The sequence below is a fragment of the Bombina bombina genome, chromosome 3 (genome assembly GCF_027579735.1).
Source record: "Bombina bombina isolate aBomBom1 chromosome 3, aBomBom1.pri, whole genome shotgun sequence".
NCBI lineage: Eukaryota > Metazoa > Chordata > Amphibia > Anura > Bombinatoridae > Bombina > Bombina bombina.
In genome coordinates, this window is record NC_069501.1 from 451,340,688 (window position 1) to 451,365,788 (window position 25,101).

Genomic DNA, 25,101 nt, shown 5'->3' on the forward strand with positions numbered 1-25,101 from the left:
TAACTCCACCCTCCAGTCATTCGACCAAAGGCCAAGGAAGAAAAGGAGAAACTATAAGGTGCAGAGGTGACTGAAGTTTACATAAAAAATACTATCTGTCTTGAATAGACAGGGCGGGCCGTGGACTCGGTACATCGCAAAAGAAAGAAATTTATCAGGTAAGCATAAATTTTGTTTTCTTTTGCAAGATGTACCGAGTCCACGGATTCATCCTAACTTGTGGGATACCAATACCAAAGCTTTACGACATGGATGAAGGGAGGGACAAGACAGGAACCTAAACGGAAGGCACCACTGCTTGCAAAACCTTTCTCCCAAAAATAGCCTCCGAAGTATCAAATTTGGAAAATTTGGAAAAGGTATGAAGCGAAGACCAAGTCGCAGCCTTACAAATCTGTTCAACAGAAGCATCATTTTTAAAAGCCCATGTGGAAGCCACCACTCTAGTGGAGTGAGCTGTAATTCATAAATTTTAACAGTGTACCCACTAAGCTTTAGAAGGATTGCACCACAAGTAAAAAAGCAATAGACCCCCAAACAGATTGATAATTGTCTAAAACCGGTTAAAAACCCCTAAAGCACCTTGCCACAGCTCTGCTGTGGCCCTACCTGTCCTTAGGAAGCGATAATATGGGGTTTAAAGCTTCAATTAGTCCCTCAGAAGACTATCAGGACCACAGGAGAAGTTGCTTGCTGTTTGTAAATGGTAGGCCCCACCCACCTCACTCGATGTTGCTGGGGCCTGCACAAAACTAACAAACCCTGCCTGAAAGCCATGTGGGTTATAAAAAAACCCAAAGAACCCTCAAGCGAATGTCCCATAAAACAGAAAACGTTACTCCCAGACACAAAAACGTTTGTCCCAAATTCACATAACAAACTGAGTGCCCACAAAAAAATAACCCTTTATGCAAGCTAGTAAAAACATCTGATAACACTAGGATTACTGCTTACCCTTCCCCTAATGGGGACACTGTCAGCCTTTCTGAGTTAACACAGTTTCTGCAGAAAATATGACTGAACATACCTCATTGCTGTATAGCAAGAAACCGTTCTTCACACTGAAGTTTTCCTATACTCCTCAGCTCATGTGGGAACAGCAGTGGACCTTAGTTACAAATGCTAAGATCATCATCCTCCAGGCAGAAATCTTCATCTATGTCCTGCCTGAGAGTAAATAGTACAACACCGGTACCATTTAAAAATAACAAACTCTTGATTGAAGATTAAATAATAACTAACAGTTTAACACCTCTTCTCTTTACCCTTCCAGCTTAGAGCCAGCAAAGAGAATGACTGGGGGTGGAGTTAAGGGGGAGCTTTATAGACAGCTCTGCTGTGGTGCTCTCTTTGCTACTTCCTGTCAGGAAGGAAAATATCCCACAAGTTAGGATGAATCCGTGGACTCGGTACATCTTGCAAAAGAAAAGGTGACATTGTGCATTTGCAACATACTGCACATTCCTACAGCTATTTATCTTGTGTGTGTGTCTTTGTGTGTGAGTGTGTGTGTCTTTGGGTTTGTCAGTGTCTTTGAGTCTGTGTGAAAGAGTGATTGTATTTGTGTGTGCGAGTGTGTGTGTGTGTGTGTGAGAGAGTTTGTCTTAGTATGTGAGAGTTAGTATCTTTGTGTGTGTGTCTTTATGTGAGAGTGTGTGTGAGAGAGAGTGTGTGTGAGATAGAATGTGTGAGAGTGTTAGTGTGTGTTAGTATCTTTGTGTGTGTGTCTTTATGTGAGAGTGTGTCTGAGAGAGAGTATGTGTGTGTATGTGTTAGTGTGTTTAGAGTTTGTGTGACAATGTGTGTGTGTGAGAGAGAGTGTGTGTGAGATAGAATGTGTGAGAGTGTGTTAGTGTATGTGTTAGTATCTTTGTGTGTTTGTCTTTATGTGAGAGTGTGTGTGTGTTTAGAGTTTATGCGAGTGTGTGTGTGAGAGAGAGTGTGTTTGTGTGTGAGACAGAATGTGTGAGAGTGTAAATATCTATGTGCAAGTTTGTGTTTATATGCTATTATATGTAGTGTGTACTCTACCAATCGCATGATTTACACGTTGATTTGTTGTGAAAACACACATATGGCTTGACCCATATAGATTCCTATTGTTGTAAACTACGGGTACACTCACAAATTGTATCATTTTGAATCTTGCTGATAATTTTAGATTTCTTTTACTGCAGTAGAAGATCCAAGTAGAATTGACTCTGGCCATGTCAGCTAATAATATACATAATTTTTGTATATATATGAACCTCATCCAAATCTCTGCTGTGCAGTGAGACACATAAACACGTTCTTGTCAACCCCTCCTTCCCGACCTCACTCAAAGCACATCAGGGAGTAATTTAGTGTCTCATCCTGCTTAAAAATTATTGTTGTTTGCTTTAACGAAAGTTGAACACTACGTGTTCAGGGAGACAAAACCAACAGCAAAAAATATTCTGCCAAGCTACTCAGCAATTCAAATACCTATCCCTTTCTCTGTGTATGTTAATATCTGCCCTGCTGGGACTACATGAGCTGGCCTCAAAGCATAGGCGCTAACTGCTTTGTGGGGGAACGTCTGCAAGGTATCAGGGCAATTATTCAGACAACTTAGCTGATATTAAGAGATACTTTTCGATGTATGCTTCAATATCCATGCATATATTAAAAGGACACATTGCTCAATTTTTTTTATCATATATATATAAAAAAACAACAGTTTAACATGTTAGAAATTTGTGTACAACTGGGTCCCAGGACTTGATTGTTTATTGGCTTATAGCAGGGGTGTCCAAACTTTGCTCTCCAGAGGTTTTGGAACTACATTTCCCATGATGCTCAGCTAGATAAAATGCTGGCTGAGCATCATCGGAAATGTAGTTCCAAAACCTCTGGAGAGCAAAGTTTGGACACCCCTGGCTTATAGGGACAACCTAGAAGTTTTAATTCAGCACAAGAACATCTGTTTTTTTTTAAAGCAAAAGCACAGAAATGAGTTTATATAAAGACAGTGAATAAAACAACAAGGTCACTAAGTCAAAATGAAAGTTTCATGATTCAGATTGAGCATGCAATTTAAAAACAACTTTCCAATAGCGTGCACATTCTTTTTATATGCATGTGATTGGTTGATGGCTGCCACATGCTACAATGGGGGGGGGTGAATGATCTTTGAAATTTGCTCTAAAATATTCTACAGCTCACTTCAAATTTAAAGTAAGTGCTATTGCATTATCTTTTTATTGCGCATTCGTCAATTATTTAATTATACTGTATTTAGTGGTCCTTTAATTGTCCTATCAAGTCTATTCATTACAAAAAAAATGTAGAGGCTAATTTTTGTTTTCCATTTAAACTAATTCTAATACATTAGAGGATCTGTGGTTTAAACTACTAAAATATGACAGTGAAATCTAGTCAAGGGCATAAACAAAAGAAGGTTTTTCAAGGGTTTTTCTGCATTGATTTTTGTGCCAAAGCAAAATTAAACTATGGCATCAAATTAATTCATTGTTAATAATGACGGTCTAATACGTTTAACAAAAGTTTTTTTTCACTTAACCATTAATATCAATTCATAATGTGTGAAATTAATCATTTAAAATAATTTTTTAATAATTTTATAATTCATGTATTTAAAGGTCGACACATTTCATTGCAATCACAAATGAATATTGTAATAATAAAAAAAAAAGTGAATTTGATACATATCTTTTTTTTTTGTTTAACATTTAACACAGAAAAAAATGTGAATTAGATTACATGTCTGCAAAAGGAGGTACCCTGTGCCCACAGTCTGTGAGATGGTCAGACCCCCTATTACTGTATATAGTGACACTGTTTAACCCACTAGTACTGTATATAGTGAGTCAGTAACACAGTCTATAATCTGCCAGTGAGATGGCTGGCCTGACCCTACCCACCCCAGTACTTTATAAAGTGACCACAGTAGTCACGGTCCAGCCTCCCCCCGTACTGTATATAGTGGTACTGTATAGTGACACTGTTTACCCCCCCCATGCTGTAGTAAAAAGGTCTGTAATTTGCTGGTTCCAAAAACATACATACACACACACACCATAAATACATACACAGTCACATACATACACACATAAACACCAATGGGTAAAACAGAACGACTAACCCCTGTAGTCAGAGACACTAGTGAAGCATCATGTCACACTCACTTGATATCAGTGCAGGCAGTGGCAGATCAACATTATTTATTTTTTTTAAGCTGGGCCCCCACCCTTGGGGGCCCAGTCGCAATTGCGACCTCTGCACCTCCTGTAGTTTCGTCCCTGGGTGTTATTACTTTTCAAATGCATTTGTATCACTCTAAGTGTAGCGCTCCAAACAGTCTTGTATTTTGCTGAACAGTCATCTGGCACTTCTCCTGCTGTCTCCCTCCAAAGCTATCCAGGGCCTTATAAAAGTACACAGATCCGTCCACCCCCACCTGCTTTGACCCCATTTCTGCCCAACTCTGCCCCATGTGCCCCCAATTTGCTGTGACTATTTTCTGGATCATCCTAACTAAGCCACCAGTCTCCCCATCACAGATAGTCTCCACTGCATGTTGGAATGTATGTAAGTGGGTTATCACAGGGTTTTCTAAAAGACTGGAATGGTTTTGAATTAAAAAAATTCTCTGGTTATCTCTTTTTTATCTCTGTCAAAATGATACAGTTTATTCCACAGTTCATCAATATACACACAGATTTTGAAAATAAAATAAAATCCAGCTGAACATCCAACAGAAAAAAGTGTATAATAAAAATAATATGAACAACTCCTGGCTCTGTTATTTGTTCATGTGCCATACTATGCATTTTGCTATACTGCTTATTTTTTCATACATAATAAAAAAATTCTCCATTACCCCTCACCCTCCTATGTGAATATATGCCCCCTCTTATCGCTACATCCCTTGAGACTGATTTAATATAAGGCCATTACCTTCCCTGGATTTCATTACCAGCATCTTTGCGCTGACTCCCAGCTCGGCTGCAGTTCATCACTGAGGGTCAATGACCCATGGCTGTTCGGAGACAGGGAGTTAGCAGCAAACAGCCTGCGCCTGCAGCAGAATACAGGGAGCGTGGCTGAAACATGCCAACACCTGTGCTATGCCATATACATCCATTATAGAGAGCACATTGTTAAAGTTTATTTTAGACATCCTATGTTAGTAATGTATATCTGCACTGTGATGTTGTTTAGCTTAAAGGGACATTCCAGCCAAAACTGGAATCCACATGGATGCATTTCAGTTTTGAATAGAAACATTTTTGTAATATACATGTATTAGCAATAATGCTTCTAATAAAATCTATATCTGTTTCAAAACTGTATTTAAGTATGCTCCGTGCACCAGCATTTTCAACTCAGCACTTACTCTGAGAGTCTAAGGTGTATGTACCATCTGGTAATGACTCAATTTGTTACTTGCTGGCATGATACAGGCCCCACTGGCTCTCTGAGCAGCTGCAGTATTTAAAATGCTGGTGCACTGAGAATATCTAGTTATGCTTTACATGCACGTGCAGTGATTTTGACCGGAATGTCCCTTTAAAGTACATTTACGTGCATAACTTAAAGGGACAGTAAAGTCAAAATCAAACATTCCTGACTAAGATACAAGTCATTTTAAACAACTTTCCAGTTTACTTCTATTATCTAACTTTCTGTGCTCTCTTGGTGTTGTATGTTGAAAAGCTTATCTAGGTAGGTTTAGGTGCAGCACTGCACTACTGGGAGCTAGCTGCTGATTGTTGTCTTGCCATTGGCTCACCAAATGTGTTCAGCTAGCTCCCAGTAGTGCAAATTATGAAAGACAAATTTTGGGCTTCATGTCCCAGTACATAGAGGGTCAATGAAAGTGTATATTTTTGGCAGATCACAGCTAGACTTCTCCCTTGGGGTGCAGGATTTCAGAGGGGGGAAGATTTTAAGGGGTATTTCTATGGCTCTATGCCTTCATACTCTATCTTATCCAAATGTTTTATTATTTTTATAACAGATCAATGGGCCCAACACCAACATGTTTCCTTGGCCTCAGGTTGTGAGAAATATATGAGTTGAAATTGTTGGGAATGGGGTCTTAAGGAGAAACAGATTTGCCAGTGCATGAAAACAAAACATACCCCACATCAAGGAGAAAATTCAAAAACATATAAAGTCCCAAATGTAATACAAGTTTAAAGGGACAGTAAACACTTTAGGCTCCATTTATCAAGCAGCGATTGTTGCTTCGGAAGCCCATTGTTTAAACAAAAAAGGCGGAGGATTAAAATCATCCTGTTCTGATACGATTGGATGATTGACAGTCCCTGCTAGTGGCCAATTGGACGCCAGTGAGCAGCGGGCGGCATTACACCAGCATTTCTAGTGAAATGCTTTTGCAATGATAAATGTGAACAGCTCATGCTGTCCGCCTCCAGTGATGTCCAGAGGACATGATTCGCTACAGTGACAATTGATAAATGGGGCCCTTTGAGTTTATACTATAAAATGTTTAAAAAAAAACAATATACAGTCATTGGCTGCACTCTACTTTAAAGCAGTTCCTGATTGGCCTCAGCAGGTAATGAAACCTAGGTTATAATATGGCAGTGTCTATTGCTTTAAGGATACTACAAATTCAATTTTTTTTGCAATATTAAAGAACTAACATCATATAAAAATACATTTACATATCATTCTCAGGATAATGTTCTCTTTGAATACATAATTTTACCTAGCATTTATTTAATGTTTAGAAATGAGTACATGTAAGTGAGGTATTATGATTTAACGTTTTCTAATACAAGTATCTATCTATCATGAATATTTTCACAAAACATACTAATTTTATCTTCTACAAACTATAAAAAAATACAGATATCCCAGACACTACGTCTCAAATGTATTTTTTGCTGAATTCAGTTTGCTATATCTGTATTTTATATATATATATATATATACACATACAGTATATATACAGATAGATAGATATCCAGCTTCCTATAATAAAACAATTTATATATATTTTACTGACCTCAAGTTCCCGAAGCACAGGGTGGTCCTCTATGCCAGGAAACAGAACACGCATTGCGTAGGTCCTATAATCAAGGTACGGTATCCCAGAGCGGTCCAAATCACTGGTGAGTTCATTTATATCTGTCTGAAGCTCGGCAAAAGCTAGCAAGGATAGAAGAAGGAAATGTAAATGAATGAATAAAAGGAATCTCAATACAGGCATACCTTGGAGATATTGCGGGTTCGATTACAGACCACCACAATAAAGCGAATATAGCAATAAATTGACACACTCATTTTTGTTCCCAGTGCATATAAAAGTTATATTTACACTTTACTGTAGTCTATTAAGTGTATAGCATTATGTCTAAAAAAACTATGTACATACCTTAATTAAAAAGAATTATTGCTACAAAATGCTAACCATTATCTGAGCCTTCAGTGAGTCATAATCTTTTTGCTGGTGGTGTGTGTGTATAGGTGTAATATATATATATATATATGTATGCATGTGTATTTATGTATATATGTTGGAAAAATTCTTGCCCGACACGGTTGCTACAAACCTTCTATTTGTAAAAAGAGCAATATATGCAAAGCGCAATATAACAAGGTATGCCACTTTATGAGGTGCTTTATGCCCTTGATTGGAGCATACACGTGTATCCATGATCCTTATTGGCTCCAAAAGCTGTATTCTCAGCTGAAGTGGCATAGAGGCAAATATCTCACCATGTATTTAACTATTATAATGAAACTTGTTTAACAATGCAATGTAACAAAATGGATAGTTTTAACTGTAATATCCCTTTATTACTTGTGCAGCCAGAGTTGGCCACAGTGTATTGCAGAATGGTTAACTTGATTAGTGAAAACTACCAGTTTAGGGCACAGACAACAGATGGCAGCTTTTTATCCCACTGGCTCTATGTCCAGTGAAATCTCTAAACATCCCAGGCCAGGGACCAGCTGCTAAAAAAACAAAACAAAAAAACCTTTAACATACACGACTGTTGTTTGGCTCGCCAGAACATGTGCAAAAACAAAAGGAGACAAATTTAATACAGTGAACCGTCAGTAGAAACAGAATCAATAATGCATTAGGCAGCAGGGCAGCAAATCTTTCTAAGCATTAAAGAAATTCCAGTAACCCAAATGTGGAGCTGTTTAGGGCCACAAAACTATATAATGTTTATTTATTTAGATATCACCAGTAGCATTTCTTTATAAACAAAAAGACTATAGGGTATATTTACTAAGCAGTGGGTGCTGCTTATGCCGCGCAAACCTTGCGGCTCACCGGAACTAGAAGTTAAAAAGCAGCGGCATTGAACAAGCATTTCACTAGAAATACTTGTGCAATGATAAATGTCGACAGCGTATGCTGTTGGCATTTAGCAATGTCGGGCGGACTACAGCGAATCATGTCCGCCCGCCATTTGTTAATTCGGGCCTTATATTTGATTTAAGTGTAAAAACAATGATTTCAAAATACCAATAGGTCCTGTCTTGCTGCAAACTAAAGCAAACGAATGTTAAAGGGATAGAAAAGACAAAATTAAACTTGCATGATTCAGATAGAGCATATCATTTTTAGACACTTTTAAATTCTCTTCTATATTCAAATGTTCTTTGATCTATTAGTATTCCTTGTTTAAAAAGACTATGCACATATCCTACACTAGTGGGAGCTAGATACTGATTGGTCCCTGCACACATTTGTCAGTTGTGATTGGCTAACTAGATTTGTTCAGCTAGCTGCCAATGTACTTTCAGCAAAAGATAACATAGATAGAATGAAACAAATTTATTAATAGAAGTATATTGGAAAGTTGATACAAACTGTATGTTCTATCCGAATCATAATAGAAGTCTCCTGTCCCTTTAAAGGGATGTTAAACAGTCTGTTTCATTGTTGTACTAAAAAAGCACTAAGCAGTTGCTTATACTTAATAGATTTGTTTGCAATATGTATTATTCATCTATTTAAATGAATTTTACCTTTTCTTTCTTTTTTTTAATACTACATTTGAGCTTCCTGTCACAGCCCTACAAGGAGGAGGCCTTTGCAGGAAGTTTTATCTTAGCCTGATCTCATAAAACTTCTAGGCTACTGAACAGACTAGATAACAGGGAGTCAGATTTGCTCTTGTCCAGAACTGACAGAAGAAAACTTCTTCTCCTCTTGTCACACTGGGGGCTACACTGAGAATTTCTAAGTGCTAATTTTTCAAGAAAACAAGTAAGTTATGTGTTGTTTTTTACACAATCTGCTTCTTTTTATATTCACTTTGATTTAACATTTGTTTTTTACCAAATGAGCACTTTAAATATCCCTTTAAATGAGAACATTAGGATTTAGTTACATTATTTAACCTCACTCAGCTTTATGGGCCTTTATTAGATTTTTGATTCTCACCCTCAAAATTAAATCCAACATAAGTGTAATAAGCACTTTACTTGCTTCTCCAGTAATTTCCCTTACTTAATTGTGCCTTTTCTATTTTTCTTTAGAGAGAGGCTGGAGTACATATACCATAAATATGTATGCTGCAGTTTGGCTGACCCTGCAAGATGCAACACAGTGGCCTAGATTTATAGATTATTGGGGGGTTAATGAGGGGCACTGTAATAGTGAGGTCATGTTCAAAATTAATTGAGCATCACTTTTTCTATATTTTCAACAGTTTTGTTAGTGGATGTTTCTGTCAATAAAGGGATATTAAACTGTCTGTTTCATTGTTATAATAATATAATGCACTAAGTAGTGTATTATACTTGATATAAATCATTGCATTATGTATTATTCATCATTTTAAAAGGATTTTACCTTTTATTTCTTTTTACTCCATTTGCGCAGTGTCCATTACTTCTGTCACAGCCCTACTTCTGTCTCTACAGGATGGCTTATCTAGCTTGATGTCATACGTCTTCTAGAGTAACTTGAGCAGATTTACTATTCAAATAATGCTAGAGAGACAGTAAATTTGTTTTGCTCATGCTCAGAAGAGACAGCATGCAACCTAAGTTCAAACAATGAAGCCTATTTATCAAAGGTCTTGCGGACCTGATCCGACAATGCGGATCAGGTCCGCAAGACCTCGCTAAATGCGGAGAGCAATACGCTCTCTGCATTTAACATTGCACCAGCAGCTCACAAGAGCTGCTGGTGCAACGCCGCCCCCTGCTGACTCGCGGCCAATCGGCCGCCAGCAGGGAGGTGTCAATCAACCAGATTGTACTCGATCGGGTTGATTTCCGGCGATTCCTGTCCGCCTCATCAGAGCAGGCGGACAGGGTTATGGAGCAGCGGTCTTTAGAAACACGGGCCCCAATGTCTCCTCTCATCTCTCTGGGGACAGTGGCTACAGTGAGGAATTCTAAGTGCTTTTTTGCCAGAAAAAGTTGTTTGCTGTTTTTTTTTTGTTTTTTTTTTACTTTAACATATTTGTTTTTAATATAGGGGCACTGTTATACCCCTTTAATATACATAGTTGCATGAGATGCTCAAAACATGTTTTAAATAAATGTTTGTAATAGTAAAATGCCTTCCTATTCCACTGAATAGAAAGAAAGATGTCACAAGTGGATGGCCATAGGCTTTGTGGGGTGTTCTAATGATGTGGTTACAATTGTTCTCCTATACTTAAAGGGGACATGAAACCCATTTTTTTTTCTTTAATGATTTAGATAGAGCATGCAATTTTAAGCAACTTTTTAATTTACTTATATTGTCAAATGTTCTTAGTTCTCTTGGTATCTTTAGTTGAAAAGCAGGGAGATAAGCTCAAGAGCGTGCACATGTCTGGAGCACTATACGGCAGCAGTTTTACAAGAATGTTATTCATTTGCAAGCGCACTAGAGGGCAGCACTATTCCCTGCCATATAGTGCTCCAGGCACCTACCTAGGTATCTCTTCAACAAAGAATACCATAGGAACAAAGCAAATTTGATAATTGATGTAAATTGGAAACTTTTTTTAAAATTGTAGTCTCTGTCTGAATCACAAAATAAAATTTGGGGTTCCACATCCCTTTATGCCCAGTATACCATAAATAAAAAGTGTAGTACTATACAGTCTCAGTACATTATTAAAGGGAGAGGAAACCTCAATTTTTTCTTTCATAATTCCGATAGAACATATAATTTTATTCAACTTTGCAATTTACTTCTGTTGTCAAATTTGCTTTATTCTCTTGTTATCCCTTGCTGAAGGAACAGCAGCATTGCACTACTGGCAGCTAGATGAACACATCTAGTTAGCCAATCACAGGAGACAAATGTGTGCAGGCACCAATCAGCAGTTAGCTCCCACTAGATTAGGATATGTGCGTATTCTTTTTCAACAAGGGATACCAAGAGAACAAAGCACATTTGAAAAGAGACAGGAATTTAAAAGTGTCTTAAAATAACATGCTCTATCTGAATCATTCAAGTTTAATTTTGACTTTCTTATCCCTTTAATGATATTCAAGAAAATTATGTCTGTTTCCTTTTCCTTTAAAAATCAACATTCAGACAGTACTCACCTTCCTTGCACTCCAAGGCCACTCGTGATTCCAAGTTATCCATCTGCATTTGTAGCCTCTTTAGTGTAAGATCGTTCTCTCTGGATTTGCGTTTGTAAGCAATTAGCACGATAATGACGATGATAAGGAGTAAACTTCCTCCAGCAGCGATGCTGACGATAGCGGGAAGTGTGAGGAGGCTATCGGAAATTATGTTGACGGAACCCGGGGAGAATATCATGCCACCAACGTGGACCTATCAGTGGAGAGAGAGAAAAAAAGTGAAAAAGATTGAGGTAGGCAAAGAAAAAAGATGCAAAAAGGTGAGGTTTGTAAAGAAGGAAATGCCAAAACAGAAGTTAGAACAGGAGAGGAAATAATTTATACATATATAAAAAAAATAAAAAGGAACACAAAGCGTAAATAAATAAATCGACATAAAACTCATAATGTCTCCATGTGTATAATATAGATTAGTGTAGTGTATTTAAGATGTTTCCATAGGGTGATTTTATTGAAAAATAGGCAACTGCATTAACCCCCACTTACTAGGGATGTGCAAATATTCGTCATTCTAAATTCATTGGTAAACAAATGCCAAAAATGCCCACGTTGTGCAGCACTCAGCTCATTTCAAGGATGTATTTATTTGGGTATTATTCATATTTTTGTGTTACATTTTAATAAATCAAGCACTGAAATTAAATAAATGCTGCAAACTTGTGGCCATTTTGGCATTTTAAAAAAATGCTGAATATTTGCACATCCCTATCACTTTTCCTACCCCTTAAAGGGACAGTAAAGGTTCAGAATAATGTTATATAATTATGCACACAGTGCAGAATTATATAACATTATTTAAGCTGTAACTTAAAAAATGTAAAAGTATTTTCAGAATTTTCAGTGAACTTTGTACTCCACTCCAGGATCTACTGAGCGGGTCTTGAATATCCAAAGCGCTTCACGGGCTTGCTGGTTAGTCACAGCACGCCCGGTCGCGCTATTAGAATAAATGAAGCTCGCTCCTGCTACTAGACCAGAGCGGGAGCGAGCTACATTTATTCCAATAGCGCGACCAGGCGTGCTGTGACTAACCAGCAAGCCAGTGAAGCTCCTTGGATATTCAAGACCCACTCAGTAGATCCTGGAGCGGAATCCAATGTTCACTGAAAATTCTGAAAATACTTTTACATTTTGAAGTTCCCGCTTAAATAATGTTATATAATTCTGCATTGTGTGCAGAATTATATAACATTATTCTGAACTTTTACTGTCCCTTTAAGGCCAGTTTTTTCTTGTTTCTCGAGCAAAAGGCACAAGTTCCCTCCATTAAGAACAATAAGGGCTAAGTGAAGACCGCTGCACTTAAAAAAAATAATATGGTGGGCTATCTTTCACTAAAATTAATTTGTTATCGTATGGAAACTTAAAATATACTACACTAGTCTATATAATACAAACAAGGATTTTTTTTAAGTGTTTTGTGCTCATTTGTTCCCATCTCTGCTGGCGGCATCTACAAGACTGGCAGGAAATAACTGGTTTACCAAGGTCAGGAAAATACATTACAAAAAACTGTAAAACATTTTAATATGAGTACAGTGCAAACTCACAGTCACTTTGTGCTGGCCAGTGAGGTTTGGTGACTCGCAGAGAAGTTGCGTCTCAGACACGGTGACAGCACACGGTGTCTCTCCAATGAATACTGTGTAATTCAGCTTGGCTCCTCCTGCCGCCGGTGGACATAGGTTTCTCCCCTGTTAAGAAAATAATTGCAAATTACAACCTGTTTAAGGGTAAAATAAATTAGTACACTAAACCAGTGTTTTTCAACCAGTGTGCCGTGGCACACTAGTGTGCCGTGAGAGATCCTCAGGTGTGCCGCGGCAGACTGACAATCATTATGATTGTTTGTAAATGAATGTCAATATGTCATGTATAGTTTGTAGGAGGCATGGCATGACAGCACAGTACAGTGTGTGTGTGTATATATATATATATATATATATATACTGTGTATATATATCCTGTATTAGGCTACAATGTGTGATTTTGGGATGGTGGTGTGCCACAGGATTTTTTAATGTAAAAAAGTGTGCCACGGCAAAAAAAAGGTTTCACTGCACTAAACAATGACACCTGAGTGATAAAGTGCATCAAATAACAATACATTTTACTGTTAAAAGAGATCATTCAATTAATATCCACAAACCACCACTTTATTTTTATTCACATTATTCATAGCTATCTTCTCCCTATGGGCCTGTTGATAAAAGATTATCCTGCTAGGAGAGAAATTGTAGTGCTTCACAGGGGCTGAACTTAAAGAAAGAGGGCGTAACTCTCCAGCAATGTGAGATCTCTCAAAAGATTCTAGACAGGCACATTTTGCTATACTTGTCTAAGGGGTGTTCTCTACATTTCTATATGTGAAGGAGAGATAAGCCCATTGCAATATAGCACTGCATGGTATGAGAGTTTTGTTACACTTACACTTTGTATTTTATGTTACTTTACACTTGAGATTGGGTCCTTTCTATATTATTACATTTAAACTTTGCACTTTCTATTTTATATTATAATACATTTAGGTTTAGATCCAGCAGTTTTTTTTTTTTACAAATTCTGGTTATGCTTTGAAGATTTCTGGGTTACTTTACCAAATTAGAATCATACTTTGTATATTTCTGTGCATCTTTTACAAATTACATTGCAAAAAAGTTGTTTAAAATTGCGTGCTCTATGCGAATCTTGAAAGTTTAACTTTGACTTTACTGTCCCTTAAAGGTGCATCAAAAATTGTAACATATTTTATTAAAAACTTAAAATTTGTATGTAAATTACACAGGAATAAATCGTATTAAATATGCACAGCATAAATCACAATTTAAGTATACTGGATGTGCAAAAAAACACAGAAGTTTGTACTTATAAGTACAAAACACAAAGCATAATTGTTTTTGTTTTTTAAAACGGGCTGAACATGGACGTTCCGTAGGCGTAAATAAATTTGTCTCTCAAATCTGAGCGTAATTCTGTAAACGTTTTCATCCTAAACATCTCACTGCTGCTTTTATCAAAATACTCAAACACTAATTACTCTGAAAGGAAAACCTACGCATATAAAAAAGTCATATTAATGTACAAAGCACTGAAAACAGCGTCATTTGATTTGTATTATGCATAATATTAAAATTTAAACATAGGTTCTGTGTACTTATTCCTCCATTGTAAACTTTCAAATAACAGAGAGCTTTCATTATTTCTATGGGAGACCTCTCGCCACTTGCAGAGCTGAAGGCTGCAAGTGGGCTAGACCAGTGTTCCCTCTAAGGCCAGTTTTGTGTGAGGCCCAGCATTTAAACAGTAAATAAGGGAACCACACATTGCAGTCTGCATTGTGTAGTGTTTGCTAATTCCTCTAATCAACTGTTTCACTGCTGGGCCGTTCACAAAACTGGCCTTAGAGGAAACACTGGTCTAGACCGGCAATGTTTTTAGAATCGTCCCCTTTATATCAGCCTCATGTGTTCTCTAGTTAACTTCTCTCTTCCCTGTGAAATTCTGTATCCCAGGGCACCTCATTACTATCTATGGAAGGCATCTCTCATCTGTCTGGGGCTTCCAGATTCCACACTCTTATATAACTCAATGAGTTCAGCTCCTGCGAAGTCTGCACTATAATTTCTGTCCAAACTAGAGAATCTTTGAATATCTGGCCCATAGAAAAAAATTAAGCCTTCTGGAAAATGGAAACTGTCGGTTTTTCAGTTTTATTTTAAATAGAATAGATACAAAGTGCAAAGTAATTTGTAAAATATACACATAAATATACAAAGTATGATCCTAACATGTTAATGTTACACAGAAACTGTCAAAGCATAATCAGAAATTGTAAAATCCCAATCCTGGATACAGTACTGTATACAAAACAAAATAGAAAGTGCAAAGTTTAAATGTAATAAAACAATCTGAAGTAATATAAAATACAAAGCACAAAGTATAAATGCAGAAGAACTCTCATGTCATGCACTGCTATATTGCACTGGGATTGTCTCTTCTTCACATATGCAAGGAACACACCTTGGAGAAGTTTTTTAGGGATCTCTCGGTGCTGGAGGCTCATTTTATATCATCATCTGTAAACGGAGAGCTTTGTTTCATCAGGCCCTATGCCTTTTACTATGGATCAACAAAATATTTTTCTATACTAGTGGGTCTCTGATCACATTTTTATTCGGCAGTGAGTCAGCTGATCCCAATCTCAGGGGCCGGAATATCATAGCACATAGATTTCAATTACATAAATATATTGTCACCTATGACATCTCGTTGAGAGAATCTCTAAGCGGAGATGAGGTTTGTATTTTCCATTTTAGGTTATGGCTGGGTGACAATTAAAGGGACAGGAAAGTCAAAATTAAACTTACATGAGTCAGACACTTTTAAATTCACTTCTATTTTCAAATGTGCTTTGTTCTCTTGGTTTCCATTGTTGAAACAAATGCGCACATATCATACACTAGAGGGAGCTAGCTGCTGATTGGTGCCTTCATACATTTGTCTCTTGTGATTGGCTAACTAGATGTGTTCATCTAGCTGCTAGTAGTGCAGTGCAATGGTGCTTCTTTCAGTAAAGGATAACAAGAGAATAAAGCAAATCTGATAATTGAAGTAAATTGGAAAGTTTTTAAAATTGTATGTTCTATCCAAGTCATAAAAACATTTTTTTGGGTTTTCCTGTCCCGTTAAGGTAAGGGGTAGGGTTATCTTTAGGGTTAAGCATGTAATATACATATAGTATATATTAGCAACTGAACACAACATTGCAAAAGATGTGTCTGCAAAATAAATCTTTTAAACCCATTTAAAACTTGCATTCCAGAATCAGAAACTTCTCTACAAAGTATTTACAAACGTTCTCTAACCCCTTTCCCTCCCTAACCCACTTTCTCCCACACTTTGTGTACAGATGTGACACTGTGTATAGTACTGGTTGCTATCACTGCTCTACAGATTTTCACATACTTCTATAAATGGGTAGGACGAACTACAAGCAATTGCAAAAAAGGTGTAAAAATATACAGAATGTTTTCACACCCAGTTGGTGTGTTACTTTATAGGAAGATTACAGAATTGTCTTTTACTTACAAGGCGTTTTAAATCCCTTTAATCTTGTTTTATGAATCTCTGCAGTAAAAATTTGTGGAAACCTGAAGATACTGTATAGTAGGCCACACATTGTTCCGCTATAACTTAAAGTGGTGGTAAATCCTAGTGTTTGTGAAACGCTAGGATTTACCAGTGCAGCAAATAAAGGGGACTTTCAGTCATGAAGTATAAAATTCATCATGCTGAAAGTTACTTTATTTGTCTGCAGAGTTCGACTCACTGAGCGGATCAGTGCCTGATGACCCATACCTTCAGTATGATAGGAGACCCAGGTTTTTGCTCAAGGACTCCGGTGTTGCTGAGAAGCTCAAATGTTGGATTGGGGTAATAGATGAACTTGGTGTTGTTGAAAATCAGCAGAGACTGCACGTTGTTAAAGATAAAACCAAACTCATCTGGTCTCTCCACTGTGTCAAGCCCAGGACGATACTCTGGGGTTAAAGCTGGGGCCCAACAAGTCAGGCTTGTAGCATTAACAACCTTGCAGACCTATTGAGAAAATATAAACAACCATTTGTAAGATAAACATGAAGTAGCTTGAAGGACGATAAACATATAAAAAAAAACCCCCAATGTGTTAGAGGATTATATTATCACACTATTGCTTGAATGAAATTAAGAGTTTAACTTCCGCAATGTGGTTAAACACATAGTTAAAGTCAGCACCGGAGAAGCAATGCACTTTTACTCCAGAGCTGAATATGGCTCTACTGTGTTTTTATATCAGAGTGATACTACTCATTTTCCATATCTTCATATTTATAAATATAAATTTCCTGAACATATGATTGAAAATTGGCAGGTAGCATATAAACAGAAAGACAAAAAGCTTTAAATATAATGAAACGGCTGTCACCCAACTATAAAAACAATTCACAATATTGTTATTTTTCCAGATGTTTTACCATTTTTGTAGGATTGTATATTTTAATTTATGTTTAAATATAACCCTGAAGTTGGAAAAAATGTTATTTACATTTTTTACAAAACACAACCTTTACTGTATTTGTGTTCCATTTGCTTTTCTGTGGATTAGTGCTTAGAGAATACTGGGCAGCTATTTGCCAATTTTACCTTCCCATCCATATTTTAAGAGGCTTCTTTGAAATTCATGTTTGCAAAAATACATTAATTATACTAGCATTTGCTACAAAATAAGAGACATCTGAGAGTTGCCCTTCAAATCTGCAACATATTTATTAGACTCAACTCATAGAAAATGGACTTACGTTCACAGATTCCTTGCTGTTATACTTCACACGGATTCTAGGCTCCTGAATGATGTCTAGATTGGTACCTGTGACAGTCAGGGATGTATGCCCACTGTAAATTACAGAAATTGAACTGTTAGGCAAAGTAATATATCTTGATTCCTTATATAAGCCATACTTAAAGGGCCATAATACCCAAATGTTGAAACACTTGAAAGTGATGCAGCATAGCTGTAAAAAGCTGACTAGAAAATATCTCCTGAACATCTCTATGTAAAAAAGAAAGATATTTTACCTCAAAAGTTCCTCAGTAGCCACCTCCCATTGTAAAGGACTTCTAAGCAGCAACTCAGTATGTCTGTCCTGGGACAGCTGAAAGGATGAGCATCATGCACTCTCATGTTATTTCACCAATCAGGTAAAGGAAGCTTACTATGAAATCTCATGAGAGTTAAGTCAAATCTCATGAGATCACAGTAAGAGTTCATGACCTCAGCACTGCTGATGCTGATTGGCTGATGTTCATTTCTTCATTTTTTTTTTTTTACCTGCAGCTGGGAGCAGGTGAAGTATAACTTTTTACACAGAACTTACTCTGCTGAGCTGAGGAGATTGTGAGGTAAAATATCTTCCTTTTTTACATAGAGATGCTCAGGTGATATTTTCCTGTCAGCTTTTTACAGTTATACTGCATCAATTTCAAGTGATTTAGCATATAAGTATTATGTCCCTTTAAGTATAGTTTAAGTGCATTGCACAATTAATATATATATATATATATATATATATATATATATATAATTTTTTATATATACATATACAGTATGTATGTATATATATATATATATATATATATATATATATACATACATACATATATATATATATATATATATATATATATATATATATATATATATATATATATACATACTGTATATGTATATATATAAAAAAAAAAATTGCAATATAGACGATTTACCATAGTTTGGGTGCATGTAAAACTGTCTGATGCACATTATCTCATTATTATATTCGAAATATTCTAACTTCAGCTTTTTGCGTGCACCAGGTTAGTTTCAACTTGTAATACAAGTGCTACCCGGCGCGCACAAAAACCTTACTTCTAACGGAGCCCTAACTGGCCCTTTATGGGGGATTCATTTTTGGAATTTTTAAACAAAATGTTATTTCTGTCAGAGCCTCTTTACTAGACAAAACCACATGTTACATGAAAACAACATGGCTGCCAAAGTCAAACATTCTTGGTTAGCCAATAGAAACATACATGGGAACCAACGTATTTGTGTCATTTTTTGGCACTTTCTTAATGTTGTTTAAAAACACGCAAACATCAAGAGGAACATGTTTTCAGATGCATATTCCCCTGTCTACAGAATATTTCTGTCAATATAATTAGCAACTGAAAGATAGTATTACATCGGAATCAATAGTATTGTTGCTCAGAATCAATAGCACAAACACATGCAATCAATAGAATTTTGACATGGAGAGATATATTTAAGGATATTTCTTTGCACACTTTACAGACTCATTGTCATGAATTAGTCTTATAAATAAAAGTCAATGGAAGATGAAGATTGTTAAACTCAATAACCTGTCCACTCTCTATACAGGCAATAATTATCATTTTTTATGTATCAATGCCAGTAAGTATCTGCCTAATTTATATACTGACAAATACAGTCACGACTTTTGAAGAAATTACCATGAAAGTGTCTCTTTTAAAGGCTATTAAAGGAGCACTAAATGCGTTAGAACTGAATAACTGACAAATACATGATAAAAACACAATGTAATAGCAATTGTAACTTATAGGGATACTGAAGCCAAATTGTTTCTTTCATGATTCAGATAGAGCATGCAATTTTAAGCAACTTTAAATGTAGCCAATCAGCAAGGGCTACCCAGGTGCTGAACAAAAGCTTACAATCCTGCTTTTTCAAATAAAGATACCAATAGAACGAAGAACAATTGATTATATAAACTAGAAAGTTGCTTAAAATTGCATTCTCTGAGGTTTATTTATGAAAGTGCGAGCGGACATGATACGATGTAGCGTATCATGTCTGCCGCACATCGATAAATGCCAACAGCATACGCTGTTGGCATTTATCATTGCACAAGCAGTTCTTGTGAACTGCTTGTGCAATGCTGCCCCCTGCAGATTCGCGGCCAATCAGCTGCTAGCAGGGGGTGTCAATCAGCATGATCGTATAGGATCGGGCGGATTGATGTCCGCAGCCTCAGAGCAGACGGACAAGTTATGGAGCAGTGGTCTTTAGACAACTGCTGTTTCCGGCGAGCCTGAAAGCTTGCGCGGAAAAAGGGGCATCAAGCGCCATTCGGACCTTGATAATTTGGCCCCTCTATCTGAATCATAAAAGAAAAAATTTGGGTTTAGTAGCCCTTTAATAGTATTTATCAATAACCAAAAGCCACATTGCAAAATATCTACTTACAAAACACGTTCCGTAAGATTTTAAAGTTTTATTTCCATAAAGGGACAATTTAAAAACTTCAAAACATACCTAAATATTGCAGATCCTGAGAGAAATAAATGTTAATATCAAAATTATTTTTGTAAAAATGAAACCCCTTTACTCATACTGACTTTACCCCTCCTCCTCCCCGCTCATATGCCGCTGTTTCTTCCGCTCCAGAAACAGATCACTACATCTTCTCTAAAGAGTAAAGGTAAACTCTCACGTTGCCTTTTCTTTGCCTCTTTTTAAGTGTCGGGTCTCTCTTGAGGAGAAGCAAAGACAAGGTAGAAAGACAGTGCATCTTTACCCTATAGCATTGCAGCTTCCCATTTCGCTCTGCTACTGGAACAGGAGGAGGATGAGTAAGGCAAGTGTGGGTATATTTTGTATACAGGATCTGCTAGGTAAGTATGTTTGTATTGGGACTAATTTTGTGTTCCTTTAAAGGACCAGTAAATACAGTAAATTTGCATAATCAACAAACGCATAATAAAGAGACAATGCAATATCACTTAGTCTGAACTTCAAATGAGTAGTAGATTTTTTTTTCTGACAAAAACAGTTATGTCTATTTCCACCCCCCCTGTATCATGTGACAGCCATCAACCTCAGTAGGAGCTGGTGACTCAAAAAGTGTAAATGTAAAAAAGGCTGTGCACATTTTGTTTATGGAAGTAAATTGGAAAGTTCAATCGGCCCCAATTCAGTTCGGTCAATCGGCCCCAATGCAGCTGTTTCCGCGCAAGCCTTCAGGCAGTTAAGAAGCGTCTGAGGCGGCGGACAGCAATCAACAAGATCCGGTTGATTGACAACCCCTGCTAGCGGCCTTGTGCAGGGGCAGCCTTGTACAAGCAGTTCACTAGAACTGCTTGTGCAATGTTTAATGCCGACAGCGTATGCTGTCCGACTTTTGATAAAATCGGCCCCTCTAACTGAATCATGAAAGTTTAATTTTGACTTGAGGAGTGTCCCTTTAACAAAATATGTGTTGTTTTGCAGTCTAGGGACACACCCCAGAGTTGTTTCACATCCTATGAGGCTATGTCATTTGTCTTTTTAGAGTACATATAGATGGAGGAATAACCTGGTTCCGTGATGAGGAGAGGCTCAAGCATTCAGAAACATGGTATATCATTTGATTTAATTTGTATTTTTACATTTTTCTTTTTGATTATTAAACAAATATATATAATATATTTATTATTATACATATGCTTTTTCACAGATTTACTTTCAATTTTATAGTTAATTCTTTTTTATTGTGATTATTTTTTCTAGAGAGCCTCCTTAGGTTATGGATAATAAAACATTATGGAATATTACATATTGAATTTGATGCCCCAGATTAAATTTTGAGGGTGACGTCCCTTTAACTCTTTAACCAATTTCATCTACCCCGTTCTATCAGAATGTTCCCACTGCAATAAAAGAGTATATGCACTTTCTATCCGTGGAGTTAATTTAAGAGCAAATCAAGGCATTAAAACTGATGAGGTTGTGTTTGGTTAAGGTTTATCTTGTGGAAGAATCAGTGACTGCTAAAATGTCCTGTTCAAGCTTCCAAAAGCAGTTGCTAGCAATGTAAAGGTCACTCAGTAATTGCAATTCCCCTGAGTAGAAGCTGCAAGATGCTGAGGTGGACAATTCTGCTGTGCTTTCTTAACACCCTTCAACAGATAGTTTAAGGTGCTTGTTCATTAACATGTAGGGAAAGCAGCGCTTAAAGGGACACTAAACCCAAATGATTTCTTTCACGATTCAGATAGAGCATGGAATTTTAAGCAACTTTCTAATTTACTTCTATTATCAATTTTCTTCGTTCTCTTGCTGTCTTTATTTGAAAAAGAAGGAATCTAAGCTAAGAAGCCAGCCATTTTTTGGTTCAGGACCCTGGACATAACTAGTTTATTGGTGGGTGCAATTAGCCACCAATCAGCAAGCACAACCCAGGTTGTGAACCAAAAATGTGCCGGCTTCTAAACTTACATTCTTGCTTTTCAAATAAAGATAGCAAGAGAATAAAGAAAAGTTGATAATAGCAGTAAATTAGAAAGTTGCTTAAAATTGCATGCTCTATCTGAATCATGAAAGAAAACATTTGGTTAAGTGTCCCTTTAAGGCAGAGAAACAGCACAAGAAAACCTTATGCAGTGTTCAATTCTTACGTCTAAATGTTTTTTTTTTTTTTAAATAAAGACTTGAATTTAAAAAAATAAATCTTGATATTCATACTAAGATATGTATTTTAATGTAACCGACCGTTTAATATGCAAAAAAAAAAACCCGTAAAGTAATAAAGTAAGACACATCACTGTATATTTCAGCCATTTTGTTAAAATTGCATTGGCTATAAGCTGTATATATATATATATATATATATATATATATATATATATATATATATATATATATATATAAATATTTTCAAAATTCAGATTAGGTGGTTTTACTCAATACAAAACATTTTGTTTTCTTAGGTTAAAAAAACAAACAGTAATCTGAAGCCTATAAACCATATTTTTATTTCCTACTCAAATTGATCGTAGGACATTAAACAAACTCAAAATGTATCCCTTATGAACTGTTTAAACGGACCATGTACTGTAAAATAGTTTTCCCCTTAATGTTTCTGATGACTTGTAATACAAGCTGCAGTACAAAATCTATGAAAAATTTTGGGTAAATTTTGTATATGAAATAGCTGGGGTTTTTTTCTTTAAAACAACAACCCATTCAAATGGGGTGAGCTTGCAGTGAAATAAGATCTCCTCATTGTATCACTTTCTGTACACAGCACACATGCTTCTTGACATCTCTGTCCTCTGTTCTGTTTTCACAAAAGATAGAAACTTGTGCAAAGGAGGGCTACCAAAAATGTACATGGTCTTAAAAATAAAAAGTACCAGCTAGGCTCAATTACCTAAATATGTTTAGCTTAGAGGAGAGAAGGGAAAGAGGTGATATGATAGCAACTTTAAAGTATATTAAAGGGCTTAGTAAAGCTGAGGCTGTATTTTACATAAAAAGGAAAATTTAAGAACAAGGGGTCATGATCTCAAGCTGAAGGGTAGCATATTAAGGAGTAATTTGAGGAAACACTTTCCACTTTATAAAAAGGGTGATTAATTCATGGGGGCCGATTTATCAAGGGCCGAACAGCCCCTGATGCCATTGTCTCTGTGCAAGCCTTCAGGCTCGTCTGTAACAGAAGTTATGAAGCAGCGGTTTTAAGACCGCTGCTCCTTAACTGGTCCGCCGCCTCTGAGGCTGTGGTCCGCCAGACAATGATAATTCGGCCCCATGGAATAAACTTCCACAACACTGTGGGGGGACTTTAAGAATGCCTGGGACAAGCATAAGGCTATTATTCGAACTAGATACGTTAATACTTTTAGGAAATACCGGGCAAACTTGCGCTGTCAACATCTATGTTTCTATCTGTAAACCAAAGCCTAATACTCAGAGCATGATATTCAAAATCTCGTCACTCAAGTGAGATGATCTGATCTAAGAAGTCTCGTCGGTACGATGAGACCCTTAAAAAAAAACAAAATTAGAAACACAAAAGTTATGTTGTAAAATGTTTATGTTGCTATACAATGTCACATAAACTCTTACATTACAATACTAGGTCTAAAAAAAATCCCAATGATTTTGTGTGATTTCGCTACATTACCATGAGGTTTTGAATATCAGGCCCTGATGAGAACAATTGAAAAATGTATATTTTATTACTTATCTCTCCTACCCCCCCTCGGGAGTGTAATTTCTTCTGCTAGCTATGTTTACACAGCTTTTCTATTGCTTATAAATATAGATACTTTCAATAGACGGGGGGATACCACAGGCAAAACCAGCTATTTCAAATGCCGATATTAAAGGGATACTAAACCCACATTTGTTCTTTCATGATTCAGATAGAGCATACAATTTTAAGAAATTTTCTAATTTACTCCTATTATCATTTTTTTTTCGTTTTCTTGCTATCTTTATTTGAAAAAGCAGAAATGTAAGCTTAAGAGCCGGCCCATTTTTGGGTAGTGCTTGCTGATTGGTGGCTAAATGTAGCAAACCAATCAGCAAGCTCTACCCAGGTGCTGAACCAAAAATGGGCTGGCTCCTAACTTTACTTTCCTGCATTTTCAAATAAAGATAGCAAGAGAACGAAGAAAAATTGTTAAAAGGAGTAAATTAGGAAAATGCTTAAAATTGCATGCTCTATCTGAATCAGGAAAGAAAACAATTGGGTTTAGTATCCCTTTAAGGTAAATAGCTATTTGTAAACACTCCAGCAGGTTCATTGGGAACAAATGAAAAGGGAGAAATATTTAGGGTACACTGTCCCTTTAATTAATCACAGTGAAACATGTTTGCAATGCACTTTCATTATTTTGTCGTACTGTTTCACTGCCACCAAAAGAAACTGGAATACATTCAAACCCATGACCTTCCTAAATGCTTCACAGTAATATCTAAATCTGTTCTGGCACTCATTCATATCTGAGTGTTGTTAACATAAACAACACTCAAAAAGCCTTTCAAGGAGTGTTTCTCTCGATTGCAAAACCATGCACATTTTGCTAAAAAAATACTTTTAAAACAATTATTTTATATGCAGGAATTTTGCATGTGAAAAAGCTGAGTACTGTTCAGTAAAGTGTACGTCAGACACTCTTGGGACTTAACAGTGAATTCAGTCA

At 36.5% G+C, this 25,101-nt stretch overlaps 1 protein-coding gene across 2 annotated transcripts in view; it reads right to left on the reverse strand.

Moving 5' to 3' along the window:
- The window catches only part of PLXNA2 (plexin A2), a 458,521-nt gene that overhangs the window by 58,850 nt on the left and 374,570 nt on the right, over positions 1-25,101 (reverse strand). For both annotated transcript variants that reach the window (XM_053706686.1, XM_053706687.1), the window contains 5 exons: positions 17,913-18,006; positions 16,933-17,172; positions 13,125-13,268; positions 11,533-11,767; positions 7,022-7,164 (listed from right to left, as the gene is read on the reverse strand). In XM_053706686.1, the coding sequence (XP_053562661.1) occupies positions 7,022-7,164; positions 11,533-11,767; positions 13,125-13,268; positions 16,933-17,172; positions 17,913-18,006 (856 nt within the window). The remainder of the gene's footprint in view (positions 1-7,021; positions 7,165-11,532; positions 11,768-13,124; positions 13,269-16,932; positions 17,173-17,912; positions 18,007-25,101) is intronic.